Below are 27,282 nucleotides of genomic sequence, written 5' to 3' on the forward strand. Positions count from 1 at the left end.
AACTTCCTTCATGTATGAGAGGTAAAATCGAAATTTCTAGAACAATACCGATGTGAAATGAGCATTTCTGGTTCCCGTTAGATATGTGAAGCACAAATCTTATAATATGTTCCTTAGAAATAACTAATACAAAATTACAATTTTACAGCAAATACGAAACAATTGGTTTCAGAACATGATAAAGTAATATTACGTACGGCAGAATTGTTTTTTAACATAGTCTTTTTTTAATGCTGTAATATTTGTGCAACAAGAAAATTTAAGCAATTTTAAGAAAATTAAAAAATGAATCAAAACATTGAGATTTCGGCCAATAATTAGTTTTTGGATCAGAGACCACAACATTTCTCAACGGCCCCTAAATCATTTTTTTTTTTTTTTTTTTTTTTATTTATTATTATTATTAACGGAATAAGCACATCATACTGAGTTAAGAGGTAGTTTGGGTTTGACTACATTATGTAGTTCTCCAGATATAAAGCCTACAAGAAAATGTTTGTTAAAATATTGATCTTTTGGGTCAATTGCATCAGAAGTCACAAAATTTTTGAACGGCTCCTAAATTGAGTTTTCGTATTTTTCACGGAATAAACACATCATACTGAGTTAAGTGATAGTTTGTGTTTGGCTACACTATATGTAGTTCTCCAGATATAAGGCCTACAAGAAATTTTTTGTTGAAATATATTGGATCCAAAAACATAAATGATCTTTTCCCAAAATATTGGAATTTATGTTTCCTACTCTCCACCTTAGACGCTGAAATGACATATTATATCTTGACAGTTCCAAGGTTAGGCACCTATCATTCGTATTAAGGACCATATTAAATTTCTTGCCACTAATTGAGTTCTACCACGTACTGTGAAACATGTGTTAAATATTTTACAAGAAAATGGTTACTTACCAATATCTCCTCCCGTGGGAACAACATTAAATATTTTCCAAACGTTTCGGAACAACAAGCTAGTTCCGTTTTCAGTTGTAAGGTAACCAAGATAAAAATGGATGAGAGAAACATGGTATAGAAAAAGGAATAGATACCACGAAATAAATATCCCTCGTATAACGTAAAAGATGTGTACTAAAACCACGAGCAGAGCACAGTGAGCGAAAGAAAGAAAGAACTAAGTTGTAAGAAGCGCAGTGTCTGTGCTACGTCACTGTTACCAGATCCTAAATATACATCAAAGATAGATAGGCAGATTTTATCAATGTTGCCAAAATCCAGAGTTAAAGCCGGTGTATATTTATGAATAAAGAATGATTATTTAATCTCCCATTTTTATTCTTTCTTTTTTTTTACGAACCTATCACATTAATCTGTTTTATATTTTATGTTGTTTTACATGAAGTAATTTTAATGTGTTACATAGTGTTCGTTTCGGATTCTATTTAGTAGGATGGAAACGATAGCTCAGTGATAGAGTGGCCATCTCTAGTACAATGTGTCTTTGATTTGATCGCAGGCCATGTGAATTTGCGGTAGCCATCGTCTTTGTGGGTTCTCTAGTCTCCCACATTCTCATTCCACTAATTCTCACGTTCATTAATGGTCCACCTTCTATAGCCTACAGAGAATAACAGTTGGATATGAAACAAGGAACTTCATTTTATTTTGGATTCGATTTGCTGGTAAGTGAACTAATTTTATTTATTTATTTTTTTTTAATTCAATACGCAACAGTAACTAAAATGAAAGATATTTCCTTTTTCTGCACAGTGCTTTAACTGATTACTGATACTACTTTCTGTCGCTACGCTGACAAAGTACTCAACCACGTCTATTTGACGAGAAGTTATGGAAAATATTAATTTTATCTGTGAATGTATAAAAAAAATTATAAAATTCATACATAATAATTTAGGGACTTTACTTTTAAAAAATGGCTACTGCTGTTCTTCATTCTGGAAGAAAATGTTTTCTACACAGAAACAGATGTCTATTTTTCTTACCTGTAGTTTCTCTATGGTCAATTCGTAATCCTTATTCACATTTCCAAGCTTCTTTTCTGCCAACTCTTTTCGGATGTTCATCTCACTTAGTTCTTCCTGTTTCAACTTCAGAGCAACCTTCAGCTCCTGAAAGGAAATTAAAACGTTATTTTTATTTCATTAACTTTTTGTATTATAATAAATAAAACCTCGTCTGAGAGAACACTTTTTGTTTTAAAAAAAAATTATTTAAATCAGAACTACCTTTAATCTTTTATTTACTGAATTACAAATTGAAATAAATTTCTCCACTAAGACATATCTTAGGGTTGCCAGAAGACATAAAAAATGCCGTATCTTCTTAACTGATACTTTAAAGCACTTTCTGCAAATAAAGGATTAATTTCCGTACTTAAAAAGCAATGAAAAATGACTGGAAGCTTTCGAAATGTGGGTGTGAAGAAAAATGGAAAAAATTAGTTCGGTCAAGCTAAAACGATACACATGTATAAAGTGTATTTATTCTGTTAATTTTACTTATTATTTAGGGCAAAAGTGCTATGCGCAAGCGACGCGTTAGAAGCAAAAGAAAAAAATGTAATAACTAATGTCGTGAAAAATGTTGATTTTGTAATGTTTATTTTTCCTTTGCAATGTGGAAGTGTTTGTTCATTGGTTGTTATGGCAATGTATTGATACTGATTTGAGTTGAGTTGAGTTGATTTTAATGCCCCTTTCAGTAGCGAGGCTATATAAGACGGGACCTACTGATTAACGTGGAATCCGAACCACACGAGCTTCCGCTGGGAATCGAACCCGGGTCTCCCACGCCATGATACTGATTTGGTTACTAGAGAAACAGTTAAGTTTCTATGTAAATGTTTATAGATATTTACGATATATATAACTAATCAAGACGTCGTATAATACAGACTCATGTCTTATAACTGTAAAATAATTGGCATTAATTCGAAATATAGTGTATTTCATGTGATTGAAATAAGTGTGTGTGTGTGAACCTTTAAATAATCTTTGTAGTAGGTAGCAATTAGTTTTATATACATTTTACTACAAGATTTTAACAATTTGAACTATGGAGACATATTATCGTTATAAACCGGGAGTCGAATGAGAGGATGTTGGAAATGGTAGCGAAGAAAGGAAGAATTTTTAGATATAACTGAAAACATGAAGACAAGCTGGTTCAGACTTTGGCTGAGAAGGAATTGTATCATGAGGGATATGCTAGAGGGCATGGTAGAGGGAGAGAAAGAAAGAATGAAAGAAAAAAAGAGAGAGAGAGAGAGAGACGAAGGACGCTGCGGTTATCGACAGTATCAAAACAGAAAAACCGTTCATGAAGATGAAAGGGTTGGCTGAAGACCGTGAAGCATGGAAGCCTCTCAGTTGCGGCAAGTGACAAATAATGACAGAATACCTATGATGATTATGATGATGATATGCTTTAAGCAACAAAATTTTAAACTGGAGAATATATTAAGGAAAAAAATATCTTTTTATTGTAATCTTACCTTTCATGAATTTTGATAACTACTATATAGTTAACTAAGTTAATAATTGAAAAGATGAATTACATAAAATGTGGAGAATATTTTTATTATCTCTCACATTTGAATTGGAAATAGTATCGCCAGCCTCGGTGGCGTGGTATTACTACTACAACCCAGCTCTCTTGAAGAAAAGATAGAGTGGTGGAGAACGGTGTATACTGTGAGGATTGATCTTGAATAATGATCTCTTAAGTTGCCAACTGTAGTGCATTCAAGTCCTGGTCGTGGTTTAGAGAATGTGAAACTTAGAAAATGATAGATTCTGTCAGATTTTAAACATTCTACCTGCGGATGAGTCTTTTCCATCTTTTGTTTATAATCACCAATAACAACGAATCACAGAAAAGCGTCTGCTCATCTTCTTATGTTTCTTTAGAATTTAAATAAAAAACGAACCTCTCAGAGCTCAGATATAATGAACTCTACTCTACAATTGTTGGTTAACACACCTGAATAAAGAGATTTTACTTATTACCACTTAGAAGTTTAATGGAAATAAATATATATACGAGGGTAAGCCAAAAATTATCCCCAATTGTTACATAACTTTTCTTACAATGTTCATACTGACTTTTATCCTCGTTTGCTTGGGGTCCCGGGTTCGATCCCAGCCCCCGGCAACTGAACTTTGTAGTGGACAAACACCGTGTGCGTCTGTTTCCTCGGGGTTCTCCCGTTTCCTCCTACTTTCTTCATTCCACCATTTCATTCATTACTCATCATCACCGTCTCCTTTAGCCCCACCGGCATAACCGTGGGACATAAAACTCAAACATTTCATTTCATTTTTTTCTATCCTCGTTTACTTTATTGTTAAGCTGTTGTAGCCATGCTACGAAAGTTTGATCCTGATTCCTCCATTTGTCTTCCTTTCGTTGCAGACAGATCATGGCCGCTCCATTAGAAGTTTGCACCGAAGAGGAACAACGAGAAATGATCCGGTTTTTGTGCTCGGAAGGTGTATCGGGGCCCGCAATCCACAAAGACTTTTAGCACAATACGGGAGCAGTGTCTTGACGCAATTCAATGTCCACGAATGGATTGAAAAATTCAAAAATGGTCACACAAGTGTTACGCAAGAGGAAAGAGCCGGACGACCATCTACGGCCACAAATGATGACAACAGTGAGCGTGTATGACATGGGTCTGTTAGACAGACGAGTGACTATTGATGAAGTGCCACATCGTCTAGAAATTACTGTCATGGACCAAGAAGTGAAGGACGCAATGATGTGTAACTCGCTGCTCAGCCAAAAACCTTCTTTTCTGAGAATAGGGAAACTTAAGCAACGATGGACCAAGTGCATTGAAAAGCAAGGGGACTATATTGACAAATGATGTTTAGACGAGTTTCCTATTTGTATTGCCCCCCCCCCCCCCCCAAAGTTATAGATACATTGCGGATAATTTTTGACTTACTCTCGTATATATATTCGAGATTCTGGTTTTCAGCCAGTGATGCCATATAGTATGATGTGTATGATACACTGATATATATCCATCTGCAACATGATATACTAGAGACTATGATTAATCAAATAAAGCAAACAACATGAGACTGTGATATTACATCACTAAACTTCCATCTACTATTATGCCACGTGGTCCTAGTGATGGTAAGTGTTATGCAAAGTAAACATGAGTGGGGAAAATTGACAGATTACCTTAATATCGCTTTCTTTCATTTCCAACTTGTGTTTCAGTATTTTGGTTTCCTCCAGTTCCTTTTTAACAGTCTGTGCTCTCAGAACAATTGGAGGTACAGGCTGAAACATACAGAAATTAAAGAATCAAGACAAGCATTCATGTACCACTTAATCCAGACAAAATACATTAAAAATATAAACAATTTTTAAGAAAGCCTAATCCAAAGATTTGTTTATTTTTGAAAGTTCTCATTAGGAAAATATTGAGTTCCTCGTGGCTAAATATTATGTATTCTTCCTTGGGTTCAAAAAGTCACAATTCGATTCCCAATATATGCACATATGGCACATATTTCACGCTGAAATGTAGACCTGCACCTTAAATAATCTTGGTGCTCTGCAGAGATGTTGAAGTCAGCGAACACATCTTATCAAGAAGAAAAATTACTTACTGCACAAGTACGAAAAAAAGAATGATTATTATAAAAGTATAAACTGAGGGATAGTCCCTCTACTAATGACAGCACCTATGTATATTCTCATACGTTTTCTTAATGGGAGTGAGAGGTGTGGATTTGCAGATTCGTTATTTTCTCACAAATATTACACGCTTTTTAATTGTTAACCACTCATTCTCAACTGAGTAAAGTTGACTAAATTATATTCTTCGTTGCACTATAATACCTTTGTTATTTAGAAGATAATATTGGACGCGTATTACACAGTTAAAACATATTAGACAGGATAATGACAGCGGTTCGTCGGAACTGAATGCAGTTCTCTACATTGTTGCAGAACGCAATACGCTTTATTAGTAGTATTAATCTTTATTTCTTTTCAAGAGAGTGTCTTGATCTTAATATTGATAATAGTGATGTTGATACGTGATTTTGTAAGGAGTGTACTAACAAGGAAAGTACCTCGGCTTGAACTGGTGAATACGCACAGAAAGGAAAGCATGTGTAATGATAGTACCCCGGAAGCAAATAGTAATGTCCGTTTTTATGCAAGATGGTATAAACGTCCGCAAGAGCAGGACAAATTAAAGCACGTCCCGTAACTACAGGGCGTCTATAAAGTCTGACTCTGGGCCATTTTTGCGGAAAAGGGTTGGGGCGGGATGCAAAAATCGGCGAATACGTACTCCATTATGTTTAAGGACATACATTTTGAATGAAAAACTTATGTTCCAGGGTCCCCCCGGAGGGTCCCAGACAGGGTCCAACCAAAATTTTCGAATGGTAAGGAGGGTCAGGTAGTATATCGTTGGAAAGTTATTGTGAAAAGAAACAAGATGAAACAAGTCTCGAGTCTCTACGCTCACCCTGTGCAAAATGGTATTCAGTCAAAATATTAACACAGTTGTCATGAAAAAGTCTGTGACAATTATTTTGCATAGGGTGCGCATACAGACTTGGGACTTATTGCAGCTTGTCTCTTTTCATAATACCTTTCAAACGATATACTACTTGACACCCTTTACCATTTGAAAATTGTGAGGTTGACCCTGTGTGGGACTCTCCGGGGAACCCTGGGGCAATACGTTTTCATCCAACACGTGGGCCCCGAAAAATAATGGGCTATGCGTGCGCCAATAATTCCGTCCACCCAAACGTTTCCGCAAAACTAACTGGGGGTCAGACTTTATAGACGCCCTGCAGTTATGTCACGTGCTCTACTTTGCCCTGCTCTTGCAGACGTTTACAGCATCTTACAGAAAATCGGACATCACTGTTTGCTTCCGGAGTGCTATCATTACACATGCTTTCCTTTTTGTGCGTATTCACCCGTTCGAGCCCAAGTACTTTCCTTGCAAGATTAACTTTTTGTACATTGAACAGTTCCATCGCGTTTAATAATTTTCTTCCTTTAAATAGCTTATTCTCTCCTGTTTCAAGAAAATAAAAAAACTTAAGGAAATACCTTAACAGCCGTAATGCTATAATAATATCTGAAAGTTCGTAATCATGCAAATAAAACACCGACAATAAAACAGTCTTTGCATCTCTTTCAGCATTTCTTCCTGGCTATGTGATTAGATTACGCGTTTTATAGGATTTGTCCGGAAAGTAGTAAGACGAATTAAAAAAAAAAAATATTCACAATTTTGACACCTCGACTTAATATGCCCCTTCTGCATCAACACAGCGTTTCCAGCGACTCTACCAGTCACTGAAGGCTACAAGGAACGCAGAAACTAGAATGCTCTACAGCTCCCTCGTTAGGGCCTCTTGAATGGCCTAGACCGAGCCGTGATGCCGTCCTTTCATGATCCTTTTCAGTCAGGGTAAGAGGAAGAAGTCTGCAGGAGCGATATCTGAGCTGTAGGGTAGCTGGAGAAGCTGTGTGATGCTATGTTTGGTCAGGAAGTCCATGACACCAAAGGCGGTGTGGCTCGGCGCATTGTCATGGTGAAGCCTCCATGATCCAGTAATTGCTGGACGAACGCCGGCGACTCATTTTCTGAGTCTTTGAAGTACTTCCACGTAGAATGCAGCATTCACAGTCTGACCAGGCGGTACAAACTCTCTGTGTACCACTCCTTTGCAGTCAAAAAAGATTACATCAATTTCATTTTCGACTTGCTCATGCAGGCTTTTTTCAGGATCACTCCCATAAGCAGTCTTGATTATGTCTGGCTCTCACTCGCAGTTTTATCAGTTTGAGGCAAAACTTCCCCGGGTAACGCTCCTCTAACAAACTATTATTTGTTACTACACTTCGTGAAGGTTTGGAGACGACCGACGACTGGTAGCTACGACCCACCACCACCCAACCAGCGCAGTATTATCCCCCTCCTTCACGTTTTGGCGGGAAAAAATGTCCTACTACTTCCCAGATAAACCCTGTAGAGTACCAGCACAGGAGACCCAGGTTTGATTCCAGTGGAAGCTTGTATGGATTAAATCCCACATTAAGCTGTAGATCAATATTTCATATAGCCTCCATGTAGAAAAAAAAGCCAATCCAGTCAACCCCCCTCCCATAAAAAAAAAAAAAAAAAAAAAAAAAAAAAACTAACGCAATCAACCAATGTCTCAGCATCCCTCAATAACTAAAATCCTAACTGACTCACTATTCGAGAATTCGTTACTATCCATTAACACAATATTATTGGACAATCGAAATATTCATTAAATACCGTTCTCTGTGGTTGACTCAAAATTTCCACAATGCAATTGTGTATACTTTAGCAGAAACAATTCAACGAACTGGTGGAAATTCTATTTACCTTTTCTTCTTGTGTTGGACTAGTATCGTACGACCCATCTTGCAGTGCCTGGCTGATCCTAGCGATTTCAGTGGAAATAAAGGTCATAGAGACGCGTAGGCTCTCTACAGGTCCCACGTCATCTTGCTCATACACTTTATCCGTTGCCATGTGAGCAAACTCCTTCATCTTATCATGGGGGATTCCAACATCTGCATCTACAACACACAAAAAATGAGATTAATAATACAAAGCATTTCAGCATAGGAGTTTTAACTTTAATTCATTAACATTGTAGATCGTAGCAGCTTAGAAATTCATCATAATACCTTAACACTCGTAAATACGTTACTAACTTTACGTAGTTCTTCCGCGGCAATACCCGAGGGTGACTAACTACAAGGATGATGTATTTTTATCACGGTTGAGTGAGATCACTTTTTACAGAGTGCAGTTCTACTCAGACTTACACTGAGTCATAAGAGAAGCAATCTTATTTTTAGGAGTAGCTTTTTTTTTTTTTTCGTACAAAGCCAACTTTTCCGGGGAAAATAATAGATTTTCACTTTTTTTAAATAGTTTTATTATTCAACCACCATCTTTGTTTTTTGTACTATCAGCAATATTTGTGGGAGCACGGTGGCTCAGTGTTACAGCGCTACTCTCTGCTTCGAGCAGTGCCTGGTTCTATCCTTCCACCCCAGGCCATGTTAAGTTTGTGGCGAACAACATCCAGTCCGTGCGTTACTTTGGAGTTCTCCCGTTTCCTTCCGCATTCTCATCTTACCAATTCTTTCATAATCATTCACTTTCATTTCTCATTTGTCTCCTTTAGTCCAGACGCAAAAGCAGGGGCCATAAAGTAGAAATTTCATTTCATCAGTCTTATATGTTCAATCTGAGGCTGGCTATTTTGATTAGTTTTGAAACTGGTATTGCATAATTGAAAGAATATGTATCCCATAGCATCCGCAAGTAAATATGATATTGCATAGTTTGCCTCCAATGGTAAGTTATGCAACAATCTATTACTGGTGTTGTTTTGCTAGGCTAACCACTTGCTTTGCCCAAATTCAAACATGGGCAAAAAAAAAAAAAAAAAAAAAAAAAAAAAAAAAAAAAAAAAAAAAAGGCCACTATGGTTAAACACGTAGACAAAACAATTTTGGTTTCTTCCGTGTAACAAAATCTAACCAATATATTTTCAGTACAGTTATTATTAACACTCGTACGAAAACTTTTTTCGGAGGCTGTAGTAGCTCAGTGGTAGAGCGCCTAATTGTGGTATGTGGGAACCTTGGTTCCATCCCACCTTCGGCCAAGTTAGCTTTGTGCTAGACAAATACCATGCGCGTGAGTTTTCTTAAGGTTCTAAGGTTTCCTCCCACTTTCTTCACTCTACCATTTCGTTCATTATTATTACGACCATCTCCCTTAGCTTCGGAGCACAACCGTGGGACTTTAAAGTAAATTATATATATATATTAGAAAATGTCGCAGAAGATTATTCTAATAACTCTACAACCAATCCAACGAAACTAAACAAGGCCACTGCATCAATCAATCTACCCTTTTTTCCTACCGAATAACCTATTTTATCATTGATTTTGATTATTTTTTTTAACATATATTTTCTTCAGAATATAGTAATTAAATGTTTTGTTTCTTATAATGGTTATTTCTTCAATACTGAGACTGAAGTGTTTAAAAAAGCCAAAAAAATTTCAGGCAAAACACGAAAGTTCATAAAAATGAAAAAAATTAACTAACTTTAGTTAAACTTTTTAATGACAAGTCAAATGTGAAGGCTGTATTTTTATGGATCTAAAGATAGATTGTTCGAAAATAAAAGCTTTACCTCAATTTCAAACAAAGCTGATAAAAATCCTTTTCTAACCTCCCTAGGTTTTAGTTCAGTACAGCGGAAATCCTTTTTGTGTTATTGTTAACATATAGCAACGCAGAAGAAAAATATAATAGATGAAAACTTAAATTTGATGAACCTATATATACATAGCAATTCATGTAAAATTACCAAAGCGCATCTTGTTCTAGTATAACTTACCTCCAACTGCAGCGATTTGTTGCAAAGCTGATTTGACAATCTCCTGCAGAGTTTTCTCTACCTTGGATGCATGTGAATTACACTGTTGTAAGGTTCCTGCCACATCATCCTTGAAGCCCAATTGAGTGACTGAGTACTCCTGAGGGAGACGTCGACGGATCTGCTTCAAGTGCTGACGAATTGCATCCGCGGAAGTTGCCATTTCTTGGGCCAACAGCACCATATCACTTGGCTCTGGTCCTTGCTAACAAAAAAAAAAAAAAAAAAAAAAAAAAAAAAATCCACTTACAGGTTTAATGTATTAAAGCTTCATGAACGTATGGTTTGTAATTTTTTGCAATGAACATATTTTTAACAAAACAAAGTGAAATGAACATTTTCTGTGATACGTACCTGCAACACCAGGGATCGAATCACCATCGCATCTGTATGTATACTATCACATGCTGCGTTCAGGGCTCGGCCGTTATCAGCCAATAATTGTGTCTGATTAATCTGACAGTTGGTCAAATGAAGGGGATATAAGCCATTGAAGTAAGCTACAGACTTCTCCAGAACTTCTATAGAAACGTTCTCATCAAGCTGTAAAACAAAAGAGATTCATTCAAGATCATATCAACTAACTGAATTGTAACAATATAAATTTTGATTCAAGTAAGTTTTTCTGTATTTCTTTTTAAAATACTTTCCAACTATTTACTAACTAACTAACTTAACTCTATGGTCTATGGAACTCGGAGGTTCAATGCCGCATTTACAAAAGCTCTCCATTGACTTCTGTCTTTAACAACGGGATTCAGTTCTACTTCGTATTACTATTTCTGCGAGATTCATCTTAATATTGTCCTCCCATCTATGTCTAGGTATTACTTACGGTTGCTTTCCGAGTAGATTTCGAGTTAAAACTTTGAAGCGTTCCTACTTTCTTCCATTCTGACTACATGACCTGCCCACCTTAGCCTCTTAGATTTGATGATCCTAACAATGTTCGGTAAACGGTATAAACTATGTAGTTCCTCTTTATGAAGTTTCCGCCATTCCCAATTTCCGTTTCTTTTGGTTCCGAATATTCGTCTTAGGATCTTATTCTCAAATACTTTCAGTCTATGTACTTGCCTTAGAATAAGTAACCATGTTTCATAACTACAGAACAACAGGCATGGTTATCGTTTTATATATTTTAAGCTTCAAATTCCTCGATAGGATTCGCGACGACAAAAGATTTCGAACTTAAAAATAACACGAATTCTCTATTTTCAGTCGACATTTAATTTCTTCATGAATATGGCTTTGGTCTGCAACAGCGTAGCGTGGTATTCCGAAATGAGGATGCCAAAGTTAGTCACTTGTGCGATACAATACTATTGCAATCAGCAATACATATTTAGACATATTTTCTCCTCCTCAATGATTGTTTCCGTGGCTAGATCTTGCATATAAAACATGTTCAGATATTTTCTACTTAAAATTAATTTTCCTTCAAGTCATAAAACACAAAAGTTTAAAAGTACAATAAATGAATCAATATTCAATTACGTATGAAATGCGAGAACTTCAAGAAAAACTGTGGCCGGAGACCGAACCACGAACATCTCCGAGTGGTAAGTGCTCTACCATTGAGCCACCATGTTCTCCGAAATACATTAAGAATAAAAATAACAAGATCTAAACAAGTATTAAAAACGTAACTGAAGACTGTGAAAATGTAATGTATGATACGATCCTGAATACATTCTAATAAGTGTTTCGAAAACAATCAAGAAATTGTAAATTTTCCCAAAGGAACATACTTTTTTTTTTTTTTTTTTTTAAACATCAAGTCCACTCTTTTGTTTTTCTTTTCCGCGAAGACATCTATAAATTTTTCTAAAAACTGCTGATCAGATGACAGCTCACTTAGTAGTTTCTTTTGAACAGCTAATGAAATAATATTTGAGAATGTATTATTGGTCATAGTATTCCTCAGGTATGATTTTATACGTTTCAATGTATCGTGCTTCTTTCTGCACTTGATGTAGTTACAGGAAAAGTTAGCACTAAACGTAGAAGTTTTGTTACCTAATAGTAAATCGAGTCCAGACCATTCCCTACTAAAAATTTTGAAAGATTATGGGGATCTAAGTACTTGTTTTCGTCTGCATAAATATTGTGGAGTTCATTTTCAAGTTGTTCTTTGTTAAAAAGTAGGTAGATCTTTATTAACTTGTCTACTTTTATCTCCAGGAAATTTCTTGCTGTAGTCTGCAGTTTTTTTCTAATGAACTAAATCCACGAACTAAAGCTGAGGAAAATCTTCGATTCTAAGTTTCATCTGGACAATATGCGAATTTAAGATCTCGTAGGTTAGTGCCCGTAAGTTATTCCTTTGTGTGTTGTTATAGGTTAGGTTTGTGTTCACCTGAGAACTTTTTGCAATCAAGCCCCCTTTTAGGGCAATGATATAATAAATGATTTCCCTTGCATGCACTAGGTTTTATTTATGATCCCGCTGTTCCGACGTTTTTCAATAGTTTATCACTCACTCACTCACTCACTCACTCACTCACACTCACACTCACACACACACACACACACACACACACAAAAAAAAAAAAAAAAAAAAAAAGTAAAGCCATGTTCATGAAATAACTTCCAGAAGCTTTATATTTAGCACGGCATAATTTGCACCCATCCCAAAGATCAAGAACATAAATAGTAAATTAATAACAAGCACTATACGGCTGAGTATGCTCATTAAGGTTTGCAACTAGCCACTAAAAATTGAGGGAGGGACATAAATATGCCAGGAGGCCCAATAGTCACAATTCTAGATCTCTTTGTATCAATAACTACTCATAATAATTGGTTTGGGGGCCAAAAATTAAGGGTCTGGCGGGGCATTGTGGAATACGTTAAAAACCAGTAAGCAATTGCCTCAGCTCCTTGTGCCACTAGCTTTGTGACGAGAAAACTGTTATATAAACACCGTTTTCAGTATAGTTCCCTTTATTTCTTTCTCGTGGGCAGCTTCTTTCTCCGCATCCGTTTTCTCCTCAATCTCGATCTTTAAAAAAGTCACCCCTTGGATCTGGACCTCAGACGCCCGTTCGTGAATATGGGTCTGAGTGTATATATCATTTGAAGATGCAAATCGAGAGCACTTAGAAGAACTCTAGGGGTCTGTTTCTGTATGTCTATTTCGTTGTCAGATATTCTGATACCGAAGAGCCCAAGCAATCTTTACGAGGCGGTGGGTGCTGGTTCTCTTGGTCTACCAGATCGGCGACCGTGATTCTACGGAATGCTTTATATTTATGCTTCTGTGTGTGAGTTCCCTCAAAGAGTTTCTAGCTGCGCCACTGGGCATACTATGTATTTACGATGAAGATTAATAGTTTGCCTTCAGTTACGATTACAATTACGATGCATTTAATTACGATTAAAGCATAACTATTTTTATACTATCATTTACATAAGAGACATGCTTCAAAAAGGCGTTGAACTAACCATTTCTATTTTGTTCCATTTTCTTGACGTTAGCACTAGTACTAGAGTTGGTAATACTTGAGAATACGGCAGCTTGAACGAGGAGGAGTTAGGCATGCGCATTCGATAGAAAGCAGATGAAAACCCCGATGTTTGCAGTAGGCCTCGAAGCCCAAGGAACATGGCATACCACAAGAGGAAAGACATAAATTATGCATCTGAATGACGCGTATGTGTATATTCCGCTTGTCAAAACAAGGCGAGAGATTTCACCTAGAAGACTGCAGTGGAAGTAATTGTGACAATTATAAGCAAACATAATGAAATATGTACTTTTTCTTATTAACACGGAATGCCGGGCATACCGGCGTTCCCTTATGCTACGCCGCTGTTGGTCTGTTAATATCGATCCTAGATACTTGAAAGTATCGACTTTATCGAAAATATTATTTGATATTCTAACGCATCCATAATATACAGTATTACGATCCCGACGATAAACAAAATTCTTCAATTTTGTGTTAGACCTTTCGTTTATGCGTACCGAAGTGATTATTTGTTGACATTCATTCTTCCGTAATTTAATAGATAACTATTTTACTCATTTTAATATGAAATATTTTCCTATCTGTCTGTCTAAAGAAATCTCCTGCAGACGAATATGTAAGGAATACATATACACAGATATGTCTTACGTGTTAGTGAATTTTCAAAAGTTCGCATGCACAATGACGTCACCACACATTTACTCATTCCCTAACATCAGTAAAAATGATACTTTAATTAAAACATATAATTGAAGTTTTTTTTCAACTGTAATCGAGTGTAGTTGAGTTGATTTTAACGTCCCTTTCGGCAGCGAAGCTATATGAGACGGAACCTACTGATTAACGTGGAATCAGAACCACATGAGCTCCCGCCGGGAATCGAACCGGGTCTCCCTCAACTGTAATCGAAAAGTGCTGTTGCTAGATTGACTTCATCTGTTCTATTAATAAAAATTGTTAACTCAAAGTTCAAGATTAATGTGTAAGTAACAAATTTCTACATTTTGTCCGCTAATAGGGAATTCGCCCTACTTATTATGTGAATAGAACATAAACAATGAATATTACATGTTTAAGAAAAAAGATTACCTCACTTTACCTAAAAACGCTTCAAGTCCCAACTTACCAAAGTTGAATTTCAAGCGACAGTATTACTCAATTACGTACCTTAATAATAAAATGAGAGTAGAACGGAGGTTTAGTGCTCAATCACTCATCTCTGGTGCGACAGGTCCCTCGTTTGATTACAGGCCATGAGAGTTTATAGTGGACAAATCCTGTCCATGGGTTTTCTCGAGATTCTCCCGTTTCTTCCTATATTCTCGTTCCGTCAATTATTAGAAATAAATGAAATCTTTGACTTTTACGTTCCACGGTTATACTGAATATGTTAAAGGAGGCGGTGATAATGAGAAATGAATAAAATGGTGGAATGAAGAAAGTGGGGGAAATGGGAGAATCCCGAGGAAATCCGCGCACACGGTGTCTGTCCACTACGAAGTTTACGTGACGCGAGCTAGGATCGAACCAGGGACCCCATGCACCAGAAGTGAACCACTGAACCACCGTGGACCCTCCGTCAATTATTTGATAATCATTTTCATTACTCATCCCTCTCCTTTAATCTACAGGACAAGAAAAAAAGTAGAACGTTAAATGCATTTTTTCATAATAATAAAATGACTGTTATGCAACAAAGAATCCTCGAATTCAAAGTTACAAGAATCACTAACGAATACTGCAGTAATCTTGTTTGTCAAGTCAATTCGTATCAATACGTAATGCTGAGAGCTTTAACTAAATATGATTGTATTTAAATATCGTTTCGAATTGCTTAAGGCCTTTCATATTATTTACCTGATCCTTCTTCAGAAGCTCCACAAACACATCCACAGCCTTCTCTTGCACTGCCATTTCAGGATAAAGAGTCCCCACTTTCAGCATTGTATCCGGAGAACACGTGTTCAAAGCATGGAGGAATTGGTGCAGAATTGCCTTTAAAAAAAAAGAATGTACTTCGTCACAAGGCCATTTCCAAAACACGTAGAACACTACACACAAATACAAAGTAACAGATGATATAATGACGGGGTTAAGTCAAAAATTATCCGCAATTTTGAGATAACTCTTTCTTACATTGTTCATGCTGACCTTTGAACTCGTGTATTTTATTATTATGCTGTTGTGGTCATGCTATGAAAGTTTGATTATAATTCCTTCATTTGTCTTCCTGTTGTTGCAGATAATCGTGCCCGCTCCATTAGAAGTTTGCATCAAAGAGGAGCAACGAGCAGTGAACCGGTTTTTGTGGTCGAAAGATGTATGAGGGGCCGCAATCCATCAAAAACTTTCGGCACAATATGGGAACAGTGTCTCACCGCAACGGAGTATCTACGAATAGATTGAAAAAATCGAAAATGGCCGCAAGAGGAAGAAACCGGCTGATCATCTACGACCACAAATGATGACAACATTGAGTGTGGGCCCGGGTTCGATTCCCGGCGAGAGCTCATGTGGTTCGGATTCCACGTTAATCAGTAGGTTCACGTCTCATATAGCCTCGCTGCTGAACGGGACGTTAAACTCAAAATCAACTCAACATTGAGTGTGCACGTGACATGGTTCTGTTAGGCAGATAAGTGACTATCGACTATTCTGCCAAAAGTCTTCGATGTATTGCGGCCCCTTATATACCTTCCGACCACTGCTCGTTGCTCCTCTTTGATGCAAACTTCTAATGGAGCGGGCACGATCTATCTGCATCAACAGGAAGACAAATGAACGAATTAGGATCAAACTTTCACAGCACGACCACAAAAGCATAACAATAAAATTCACGAGGACAGAAGTCAGTATGAACAAAGTAGGAAGAGGTAGGTCAAAATTGCGGATAAATTTTTACTTACCCTCGTATATATTCCCCACATTGACATCACTAGTCTGGGCGAGTTGTTATTTTTATTATGGAAACATCGACCATGTCCTCTTGAAACTACGCGTCCTTTAATGAATTATCTACTAGTTCCTGTCAAATTAACACATTTGCCATACGACAGTTTTGCAGGGTCCTATGTTCGAACACAACTTTGGTAGTGATTGCTATGGTGGAAGGAACTGAACCTTACAACAAATTAAATAACTATAACAAAGCTACTCTTAGGTCTACGTAGTCTTGAGAAAAAAACAACGTAAAAATTATTTTTCATCCACACGGCAACGGGTCACGATATAGAAGAAACACAAATAAGATTCAAGAGAGATAGAAACAATCAAGAACAAGCATTTAACATGGATACATCTGTGTGTTCTGGATTCGATTCCATATACACACGCCCACACACTTACACATATGATATACCAACTAATCAAATTTTACTTATGACTAGAGCGTATCACAACATAAATAAGGAAATTCAGTATAACTCACATTAATCAAACATGTTGCGTTTCGCCTAACACCAATGAGTAAGACTTATAATCACTACATTTGTCTTACGAATAGATGATATAATGTGTGTCTAAATGTGATTTTAAAAAAAATCTTCTAACTTCTGGCTGCCGAATGTATAGTGCTCTTCAGGCCTTTTCTTTACTCTGCTGCCTGTTAGTCTCTCGCACAGACTCTTGATGACTCATAGTACATATGGATTTAAAATAAAAAGTGCACAAATACAGTGCTTGGAGAAAGAAATTAGTTTCATTGTCTTTTTATACAGAAAGTTGAGCGAAGAAAGCTGCTCCCGATAAGTTTGCGCCGACGAAGGACAAAGCGATTATGCAATTAGAAGAGGAGTTAGCAACCTTCTCCTTCATGCAGCTCACTTAATTCTTTTGTCCTATAATAAATTATTGTGGAAATTGTAATCATTACAGGCATTCTTAGTTGTTGTCAATCAGTTAGGTGCCACAACCATGTACGTAAACAAGTTTCCTTTCTAATGCTTCAATCAGACCACAGTGAGTAAAAGGTCTGACGGTTTTCAAAAACACTGAGTAATCAGATAGTTCAAATACGACTCCATATTGTACAAAGATTAAATCATTTTACCAAACTACATACTAAGTGCACTTTTATAATAACATGATCATCAACTTCTTCAATCACAAGCAACTGCTAATATATAGTGGTTGTCAGCCAGCAGTGGTATTTCGCTTTAATGTATTAATATAGATTGTATGTACGTATTAGTAATACAGAGTCATTCAACCTACAATCACCCGATTTTCCCTCAAATAGATAGCATAAGTGTTTTTAAAAATTATATTTTCCATACATATTCATATGTATATTTGGTAGGATGTTAAATATCAGAATTTTTCCACTATGCTTAAGAAGGCTATGTTTCCAAACCGGCATATACCAAATTGTAAGAAAATTCGCATTTGCCCGAAATGCAACATCTCGCAAGAAAAGAGGAACGCCATTGTACAGGTAAAAAAATTAACTTTAATACACTATTACGAATTTATTTACCTACTTCCTCAGTTCCAAGTACATCAAGTAATGACTGAAAATTGTGGATTAGTTTAAGCCAAACCTCTAATTTTAAGACATGAAAAGGATAAGAAATTAAGCCCTGAAATGTATTCTCAGCATTGTATATAGGCACATGAAATATAAGGTCCTTCAAATGAATTACTGTGGACTTATGGACGTCAAGTATGACTAGTGTTGTAAAATTTCCGCAAGTTTTGAACCTTTTGGTAAAAAAACAGTTTTCTTTCGGTTTCTTTCCAGAAATATTAGGGAAAAAATAAAAATTTTTGTATTAGGTTAATTTTAATAGTAATGGAACCTTTTTTTTTTTTTCGAATGCGTGAAAAATGTGTTTCAGAAATTTCAATATTGCGATTAAAAAAAAAAAAAAAACTCGAAAATAAAGCTGTTGCAATTATTCTTGAAAATTAATGGTCTGCACTTATTTCCATTATGTGGTTTTGAGTCGTTTATTCGTGCATGTGCATTAATTACAGAACTTTTACATACAATACCACTATGAAGCGTTTCTGTTGCAACAAATAGGTCTTGAATGAAATTAAGTTCTTAATATGCTCTTTGATCTAGTGAAGTTTTGTTAATTTTAATCCAATTACTTCTTAAAAGAAAGAGCAGTAGGCAAATTTCACTTATATTCATGCACTAAAACATATAATTACTATTATTTAATATTTTAATATAGACTTTTATATAAACTTTATGTACAAAATCCTGTATGTAAAGTTTCTTTTGTAGCCATAACTCCATTCTATCACGGTGCTAACTTTTAAAGTGTTTGGATTACTGGTGCACATATTTGTTGCCACAAAATTTCAATATTCTAATACATACTAAATTATCTTCTCTAAACTAGTAAATATAAATTAGTTTTCATTTTACGAGCATAATATAGTAAAATATTCGAAAATTTCAATTTTTCCCAAACTTTCCGTTTCTTCATTTCCAAACTCGGGGAAAAAATCGTAAAAAACTTTTTTTTTTTTTTTTTTTACCGAAAATATCTGTTTTTTTCCCCAGGCCTTCACAATACTAAGCATGAAGTGTGATTCACAGTATATTTATAGTCAAATACCAGAAGAAACGAGTCACTGCTAAGTTTATTCTTTAATTATTTACCATACGTCAATATTTGTAGTTGAATCATTAAAGAACTGGAATTTTAGACTTTACAGGTAACAAATCTGTATGCAGTTATGTTTACCTTACGTAACTGTGTCTGTTTCATATTTATACCGCTTTTCTTCTCTGACATATTGCATTTCGCATAAATATTGATTTTCCGACAACTTGATACATGCCACAGTGGAAACATGATCACTGTAAGCATATAGGAAAAATACTATACTGATGTCTACTAGAAACACGCACGAATATTTATGGAAAATACAGGGTAATTCAAAAGAACGGGAAATTTTGAAAACTAAATCATTTCATGAAAACATATTTTTTATATATATATATATATATATATTTCATTTAATAGTAAAAATAATGCCATTTTAGAATACATACAGTACAGTTTAATTTTAACTAACTTCAAAAGTTCGTTACTGAATTCTCTCTCTCTGTCTATCTGTTATTTGTGATTTTTTAAATTTTGAGCCCTCTATTTGATAGAGCATCAAAAAATATCTAAAGAAGTGATGGAATTTTTTGCGTCACTCTTACCGTTCCTGAGATATTGGCCAAAAAAGTGACGATTTCGGGAGAATTTTTAAGGGTCGTATCTTGGGAACCGTAAGTTAGAGAGAGATGATATTGGTATCGATCAAACTAAGAGGATGGTGAACATTTTGGTATCAAATAGTAACCGGTGGCCACTGGCCAGTATGTGTATTCTAAAATGGTATTATTTTTACTATTAAATGAGGTAACTATTTTTAAAAAAAAAATTGTGTTCATGAAATTAATTAATTTTCAATTTTTTTTTTTTTTTTTTTTTTAATCACCCTGCATTACAAGTTTCTAAAATGGTAATGCAACTACTGTCGGGCATTTTTAGGTAAGATACCCCTACAAGCTTATCTAAGAACTAGCTAAAGAAAGTGTTACCATCATCTTTGAATTGAAATGCAATGATGATTTCCCTCCTGACGATATTATCACTTTATAGATACATGTAATTATATGAAGAAATCCACACTATTTACCACGAGATTATCTTTCTCTCGTAAATAGATATCATTCTGACCTATAAAGGACCACCACTGTTCCATGAAGATGAGCCAACAGAACACGATGAACATTTAACGCACCTTCAAGAAAACATTAAATGAATCTTAAATACATAAAATACTTATTTACGTAGATAATAGTTGAAAATGAGACAGAACCCTGAACCGTACCTGTAAAGAGTAGATAACATGAGAGAGCCGAGATCCAAAGGAAGAGCGCTCCACTTTGTGAGTCTTGAGAATAGCATCCTTGGTGACTGTGTCCACGAGAGGAAACTTGTCTCGCACTTGTGTCAGAAGGATTTCCGTCTTCCAAATCATCCGCGGGACCAGAAGCAATGCCAGAACAGCATCGTGATCACCTAAAATAGGAAGACCTCAATCAATGGACGAAAGTAAGACTCAACAGAACGTGGATATGTTAAAAATTTAATAGAACCCCTTGATTTAAAAAGACCTTTTACTCCGACTACTAAGTATGGCAAAGAGATAGTTAAAGCCTCCAATTATTCATTGTAAAATTACTGTTGTCTGCTTGAAAAGAGATCTTATCAATAATTGAAAGATACTCACTTTTGCTATAATTAAAAAAAAAAAAAAAAAAATGTACAAACGTCGAATTTTCGTTAACAGTTGTCAGCTTACAAGACTTAGAAATGGAAAGATATTACGTGGGAATACGGCGTTTCGAAATTAATTTTTTTCATTAATAAATAAATAAACATAACTGTATTTAGATGAGCTAGATATTTTTACTCGTATTATGAGATACTTTTAACTCCAATACACATACCCCTAATAAATATCTTCCCTCATCTAAGTTTTTGCAATGCTGACACCTGACAGCGAAAATTCAACGTTTAATATATTTTTTAAACAATCTCTAAGAATTTGGAGGAGCAAAAGTGAATACCTTTTGAATTTAATGAATTTAATTATTCCTAAATTTCTACACAGCACAGCGTATAATTTAACGTGCACTTTCATAGTGAAGAAAAAATTGCTTGTATGTCTGAACAAATAGCGTTTTTTTATTATTATTATTCTCATAACCTGTTTCTGGTTTCTATTAAAGAAGTGTCGCAGCCATTAGACATGTTCACTATTGCATTATAAATTGTTACAAAGTACAAAAATTGTACTAAACAAAATTGGTTTGCTCTAAAATTGTCGTGTTTACAAACAAAGCTGTAATCAAAATGGCCGCAGGTATACAGCCCGAAATCGACCGTGTTAAACAATATGGTTATACAGTTAAATTATTGTGAATATAAAAAGTAGTGACGCCAGGAATGTCCACACTTTTTAAAATTTGTATTCAAAATAAACAAATCTTAAAAAAAAAAAAAAAAAACACGTTTCAAACAAAACATAGTATTAAACTGGAGTTCGAGACAGTTCTTTCTATCCTGACACCATTTTCCCTCAAACTTAAATAGCGTTTTTATTGCAACACAATTTCACATTTTTTTTTTTTTTTTTTTTTTTTGCAATACATAAAGCAGTTTATAAATAAATAAATAAATAACAAAAAACAAGAACAATCTATCATAATTCTGATTTCATGAGAACTTAATTCTTTGTTGCGAATACTTTCTAAAAAAGCTGTTTCAAAGAACTTATCATGTACTAAAACATTTGTCACTTTGCTCTTCTTCCCTTTTTTTTCTATTTAAGAAAAAATAAACAGAAGTATCTCTTACCAAGTCTAATGGATTGTGATAACAAAAAATATAAATAATATATACACAAATACACACACACACACACACAAAAAAAAAAAAAAACTAATTTCCGAGATAAATACTGCGCCATTTTGCGAAACTTGAGTGCATATGCAGGGTGCTTACCTCCTCTGCTCATGAACATGTCTGGCATGTACGCCGCAAGATATTGCACATGTTGGTTAGCTTGCTGGACATCAATTCTTCTAAGTTCCAAGTCAATGGCTTTGGTATGTGCTTTGGTCTCAGCAAACATTTTCTGTAAATGAGAATGGAAGTAATAAATTACCTGGTCTTATCGGTTTGGGCATTACATAATCATATTTTATTATATATATGATTGCATGTAATGAAAGAAAAATGCAAATCAGCCATTGGTCCTTATTATACCATAATAAATCAATCAAACAAACAAAAAATTAAAATTAAAGAAAAAATCATACACTTAAAACTATGCTATTATATTTACGTATTACGTAAAATACGGTTTTACGTATTTTGGTATTAGTCTGATTGCTTTCAAATGGGAATTACCAAATAATATATATATGTTAACGTTATGATGAGAAACAACTAACCAAAACTGCTAAACTAAAACAAGCCGAGACCGATGGTATGGTGGGAAATGGTTTACACTGTAAAAGTTGGTCTTGTATGGTAGTCTTCGCACCCACGTAAATATTAGGTCCTATTCTTCATAACCTTGGTGTTGCACAAGAACGTAGAACATGAAAACTCTAAACTGAAACTTTAAAAACTGGAACTCCCCTACATAAAACCCCGAAAAGCTAAAAGCTGAGCAAACAACTGATTTCAAATAGACGAACGTGTAGTCATACATTGCTTTCTGGTTTTCTCGGAGTTCGTAATCTCTTCCTATTAGGTGTAAGTTTTTCCCAGCGGCATCTATCGAAGTTCTGGCAAAGACCTGGAACAACTTGACTTCGAAAATCTCACTGGCGAAGGGAAAATCTTCAATTAGAGACTTCTGTCACTATGGAGGCGATATGAGGCATACATTTACAGATTTAAAATGAGATTAATGAAATATTTCAGTTTAACGTCCGACAATTATGACCTTTAGGCTAAGGGAGACGATGATTAGGGCAACTGAATGACGATGGAATGAGAATGTAGGAGGAAACGAAAGAACACCGAGAAAAACCACGGACACGATGTTAACCACAAACGTAATTGTCCGGGGTAAGAGGTAAGCCCTCTACCACTGAGCCACCGTGTCCCCCTATCTACAAATCAAGATGAAATATGAACCACGATCTCCTAAAAAAAAGTGAAATGAAATTAAAGTGAGAGGAAACGGGAGAACCCCGAGAAAACCCACGCACACGGTGTTTGTCCACAAAGGTAAACTTTGCGCGAGCTAGGATCGAACCAAGGTCCCCATGCGCCAGAGGTAAATGCTCTACCACTGCGCCCACGCGGCCGCCCACGATCTTCTAACAGGGTTTGCGCAAAGATACGACATCACCAATCAACATACATCATTAAACTGAAGGAAATTATACGAATGAGTTTAAAATCCTCGTCCGTAGTTTTCCAGAAAACGAAAACAACACTTTTTTTTTTTTTTTTTTTTTTTTCACGTCGTCTATTACGATAAAAATGGTACTGAAATATACTGTCAAAACTTTTTCATTATGGCTAGGGCCCGGAAGTTGAGGAAAAATTCTCTTTTTTACGAGTGCCAGAAGACGAGGCTTAACCTAATGTATGTTCATTTTGGGTCACTGTAGGCCAGAAAATGGTGATTTTATTTGTCCTTTTTTGCCTTTTTCGACTTTTTTGTATTTATTGGTCTTTTTTAAAGCTTTTCATAGGTCTTAACGTCCTTTTTTGTACTTCATCCTTCGACAATAAATTTACTGGCCATTAACCCGAATCACCATTACTTCTTAAACATCTTTTCTTTAGTAAAGAAAATTCCAATGATACGACATTCGTCAACGGCTGAACTTAAGACCAGATCTACAACAATCACAAGTCAGATAAGGAGGCGTAACTATGTCCTCCAACAAGGGGGGAGGAGGGAAGTTCTTATTTTAGTTTTACTTCAGTTTGTGGGAGAAGGACAGACCGTTAACCTACCAGAAGCTTGTATCTTGAGCATTATATTCATTACATATGTAATTCTAATTAAATTGGGTCTTATCTTTAGGTCCTTTTTTCCAGTTTTTAAGTCCTTTTATAGATATTTTTAAGTCTTTTTATAGGTCCTTTTTAGGCAATTTTTAGGTCTTCAACTTTCGAGCCCTAATTATGACATTACCAAGACGACAGTACACACAGTATGGTTAAGGAAATATCATCCAAAATTACCGTTAACTCTTCAACTTTTATTCCTATTAATCCAAGTTCGCATGTGCATATTAATCGATAGATCACATCAATATGGTAAATTCTCATACATAGTTTACGAGAAAATCGAAAAAAAGACTTTCTAAGGTGCTAAGAATTATGTCGTCCGTTGCCGATAATAACTTATACTTTTCATTCTGCTGCAACAGATTTTCAGTTTTTTTTTTTTTTTTTTTTTTTTTTTTTTTTTTTTTTTTTTACATACATACATACATACATACATACATATTACTTGTAAAATTTTAAAATAACAATGTCAGAGCTTATAAAACATGTTTCGTTGATTTGTAAGTCCATGTACACGGACCGCAAACCCACAATAACAACAAAAGCTATCCTCGCTGGTCTAGTAGGTAACACGCGTGACTTTGGTGCACAGGGAGCCAGATTCGATTCCGGAGAACATTGAACGGATAATGATGGCTGGGACTCCTCGATTATTTTAAAAGACGTTCTGTTTCATTTAGAACATACGCCCTTGAATACCATAGAGGCTGTGAAAAGTTGTTCTAAAAATGTGCTCAGAGTCTGCTGCAGATTCTGGTATTCATTTATTATTATTATTATTATTATTATTATTATTATTATTATTATTATTATTATTATTATTATTATTATTATTATTATTATTATTGATTGATTGATTGATTGTTGATTTTGTTGAAAATAAGTTCTAGCTGCCTTTCCAGCACCGAGGTTATATGAGATCTAAACTTAGTTCTTAATCGAAATTTTAGTATTTTTCAGAAATCTTACCTTGAAATCCACCATTTCTGGCAACACGGAAACAGGTTTGCTGTTTTCTCTCTCCAGCTGTTGTCTTAGTTCCTGGTTCTGGTCTTGTAGTTTCTGAACCAATTCCCGAAATTTTACAATAGTCAATTCTCGATCCGCTAGTGTTTCCAGGATCGCTTCTCTTTCTCTTTGTGCCTACAAACATATTAAAATAATAAACAAAACTCATTTCTTATATTAATGAAAGTACGAAAGAACCGATTTAAACTTATTTTTATACACAAAATCCTTTGTAGGTGCAAATTCAATAACACACAAAGTGTGAAAAAGTGACTGACTGAATTGGGACTCGAACCCGGGACACCGACTATAGGAGTCAGAGGGTGTCCGCCTTTTCTGGGTGGGGTACTGGTTAACACATCGGGATGATGTGGCGGAGATCCCGGGTTCGAGTCCCTGTCCAGTCGATCATCTTATTCATCTTTTGTAAGTTATTGAAAACTGATTTCTCTTTTAAATAGAAAAGAAAGAAAAAGAAGAAGCTAGAGAGGATACACGCTGTTAAATAACTATTTTTTTTTCTACTCAAATACTTGTTTTCGTGTTGTGTGTGCATTCTATCCATTTACCCTAATGCTAAACTCACCACGTTCACTTTTCCTAATATTGAAAAAAATTAAACGTGGGAATGGTGAGATTCAAGACTACACATACAGCACATCTTTTTGTTTTATTATTATTATTATTATTATTATTATTATTATTATTATTATTATTATTATTATTTAAAGAAATTGTCATTGATACACAATATTTGAGACGTTAATATTTACGTTACCTGATGTTGATGCAAGTAATGATATTGATGTTGATAAAGGTAATGATATTGATGAAACTGTAATTAGTAATAATAACTGTTTGCTTTAGCCAGATTTTATTTTTATTTAAATTATACGTAGTTCCAAAGCTAGAACGAGAACTCAACGATGATTAAAACCTTTTTCCAGTTCATTCATCTTAAAAGAAAAATACAAATACAAAATATTACCTCTCGAGTTGCACCGTGAGCCATATCGAGCTCTTCTCGCAGCTCAAGCTCCAACTCCCTGCTGCTTTCCTGCAATTGCTCATTCATATCATGAAGAGCTTCAAGGTCTGCGACTGCCTCCTCCAATTCATTCACCTTTTCCTCTAGATTCAGATTCTTCGTTGTCAAATGCTCTACCATCTCCTCTGCTCCCAACGCTGCATCCACCTAACACATCAACACAAAATAATTACTTTCCACCACGTTAATCAATATATTTTAGCAAAATATTAAAAAATATTATTTGAAAAAGTGTTTAACATATATATTTCACTGAAAAATGTTGCAATCTCATCTGCAAACAAAGGCATACCACACGAACGTACTTCTAACTCTGTACTATTAAAGCGCCATCCAACGAAACGCAAGAGTTGAGGTTTTTAACAAGATTAAATTGTCCAAGAGTACTTGATCTAGAGCTTGTGAGCAGATCTTATGAGGGAGTTCAACTCTTCCGCAGAATATCTAACTGATCCTTTGAACGAAAGTGTACCAGTTTTTGTTCCACATAGAAAGGAAATTTTTTAAAAAGAAAATATAGCTGGATTTAGTCGGGATTCGAACAGCGATCTCCTGCTTGTCAGGTGGTTGATGTGTAAATTGAGTTTACAGTAAGAAGACTAGTTTTTTGTATATTTTAACACTTTATAACTCGCTCCTACTGACTAGGCATCTGGTGGCGATCTGTACGAATAAATGAACACCGGTGACGTGCTAAATACTCAATTAACTAAACTACTTCATGTGC

The 27,282-nt window shown here is 35.4% G+C and overlaps 1 protein-coding gene across 2 annotated transcripts in view; it reads right to left on the reverse strand.

Moving 5' to 3' along the window:
- DCTN1-p150 (dynactin subunit 1) overlaps positions 1-27,282 on the reverse strand; it is a 115,324-nt gene that overhangs the window by 15,954 nt on the left and 72,088 nt on the right. For both annotated transcript variants that reach the window (XM_081734564.1, XM_081734563.1), the window contains 10 exons: positions 26,496-26,702; positions 25,469-25,642; positions 22,463-22,595; positions 20,784-20,974; positions 15,798-15,935; positions 10,822-11,010; positions 10,429-10,672; positions 8,385-8,581; positions 5,171-5,272; positions 1,957-2,082 (listed from right to left, as the gene is read on the reverse strand). In XM_081734564.1, coding sequence (XP_081590690.1) covers positions 1,957-2,082; positions 5,171-5,272; positions 8,385-8,581; positions 10,429-10,672; positions 10,822-11,010; positions 15,798-15,935; positions 20,784-20,974; positions 22,463-22,595; positions 25,469-25,642; positions 26,496-26,702 — 1,701 coding nt within the window. The remainder of the gene's footprint in view (positions 1-1,956; positions 2,083-5,170; positions 5,273-8,384; positions 8,582-10,428; positions 10,673-10,821; positions 11,011-15,797; positions 15,936-20,783; positions 20,975-22,462; positions 22,596-25,468; positions 25,643-26,495; positions 26,703-27,282) is intronic.

The sequence above is a fragment of the Thermobia domestica genome, chromosome 12 (assembly GCF_964235325.1).
Source record: "Thermobia domestica chromosome 12, izTheDome1.hap1.1, whole genome shotgun sequence".
Lineage (NCBI taxonomy): Eukaryota > Metazoa > Arthropoda > Insecta > Zygentoma > Lepismatidae > Thermobia > Thermobia domestica.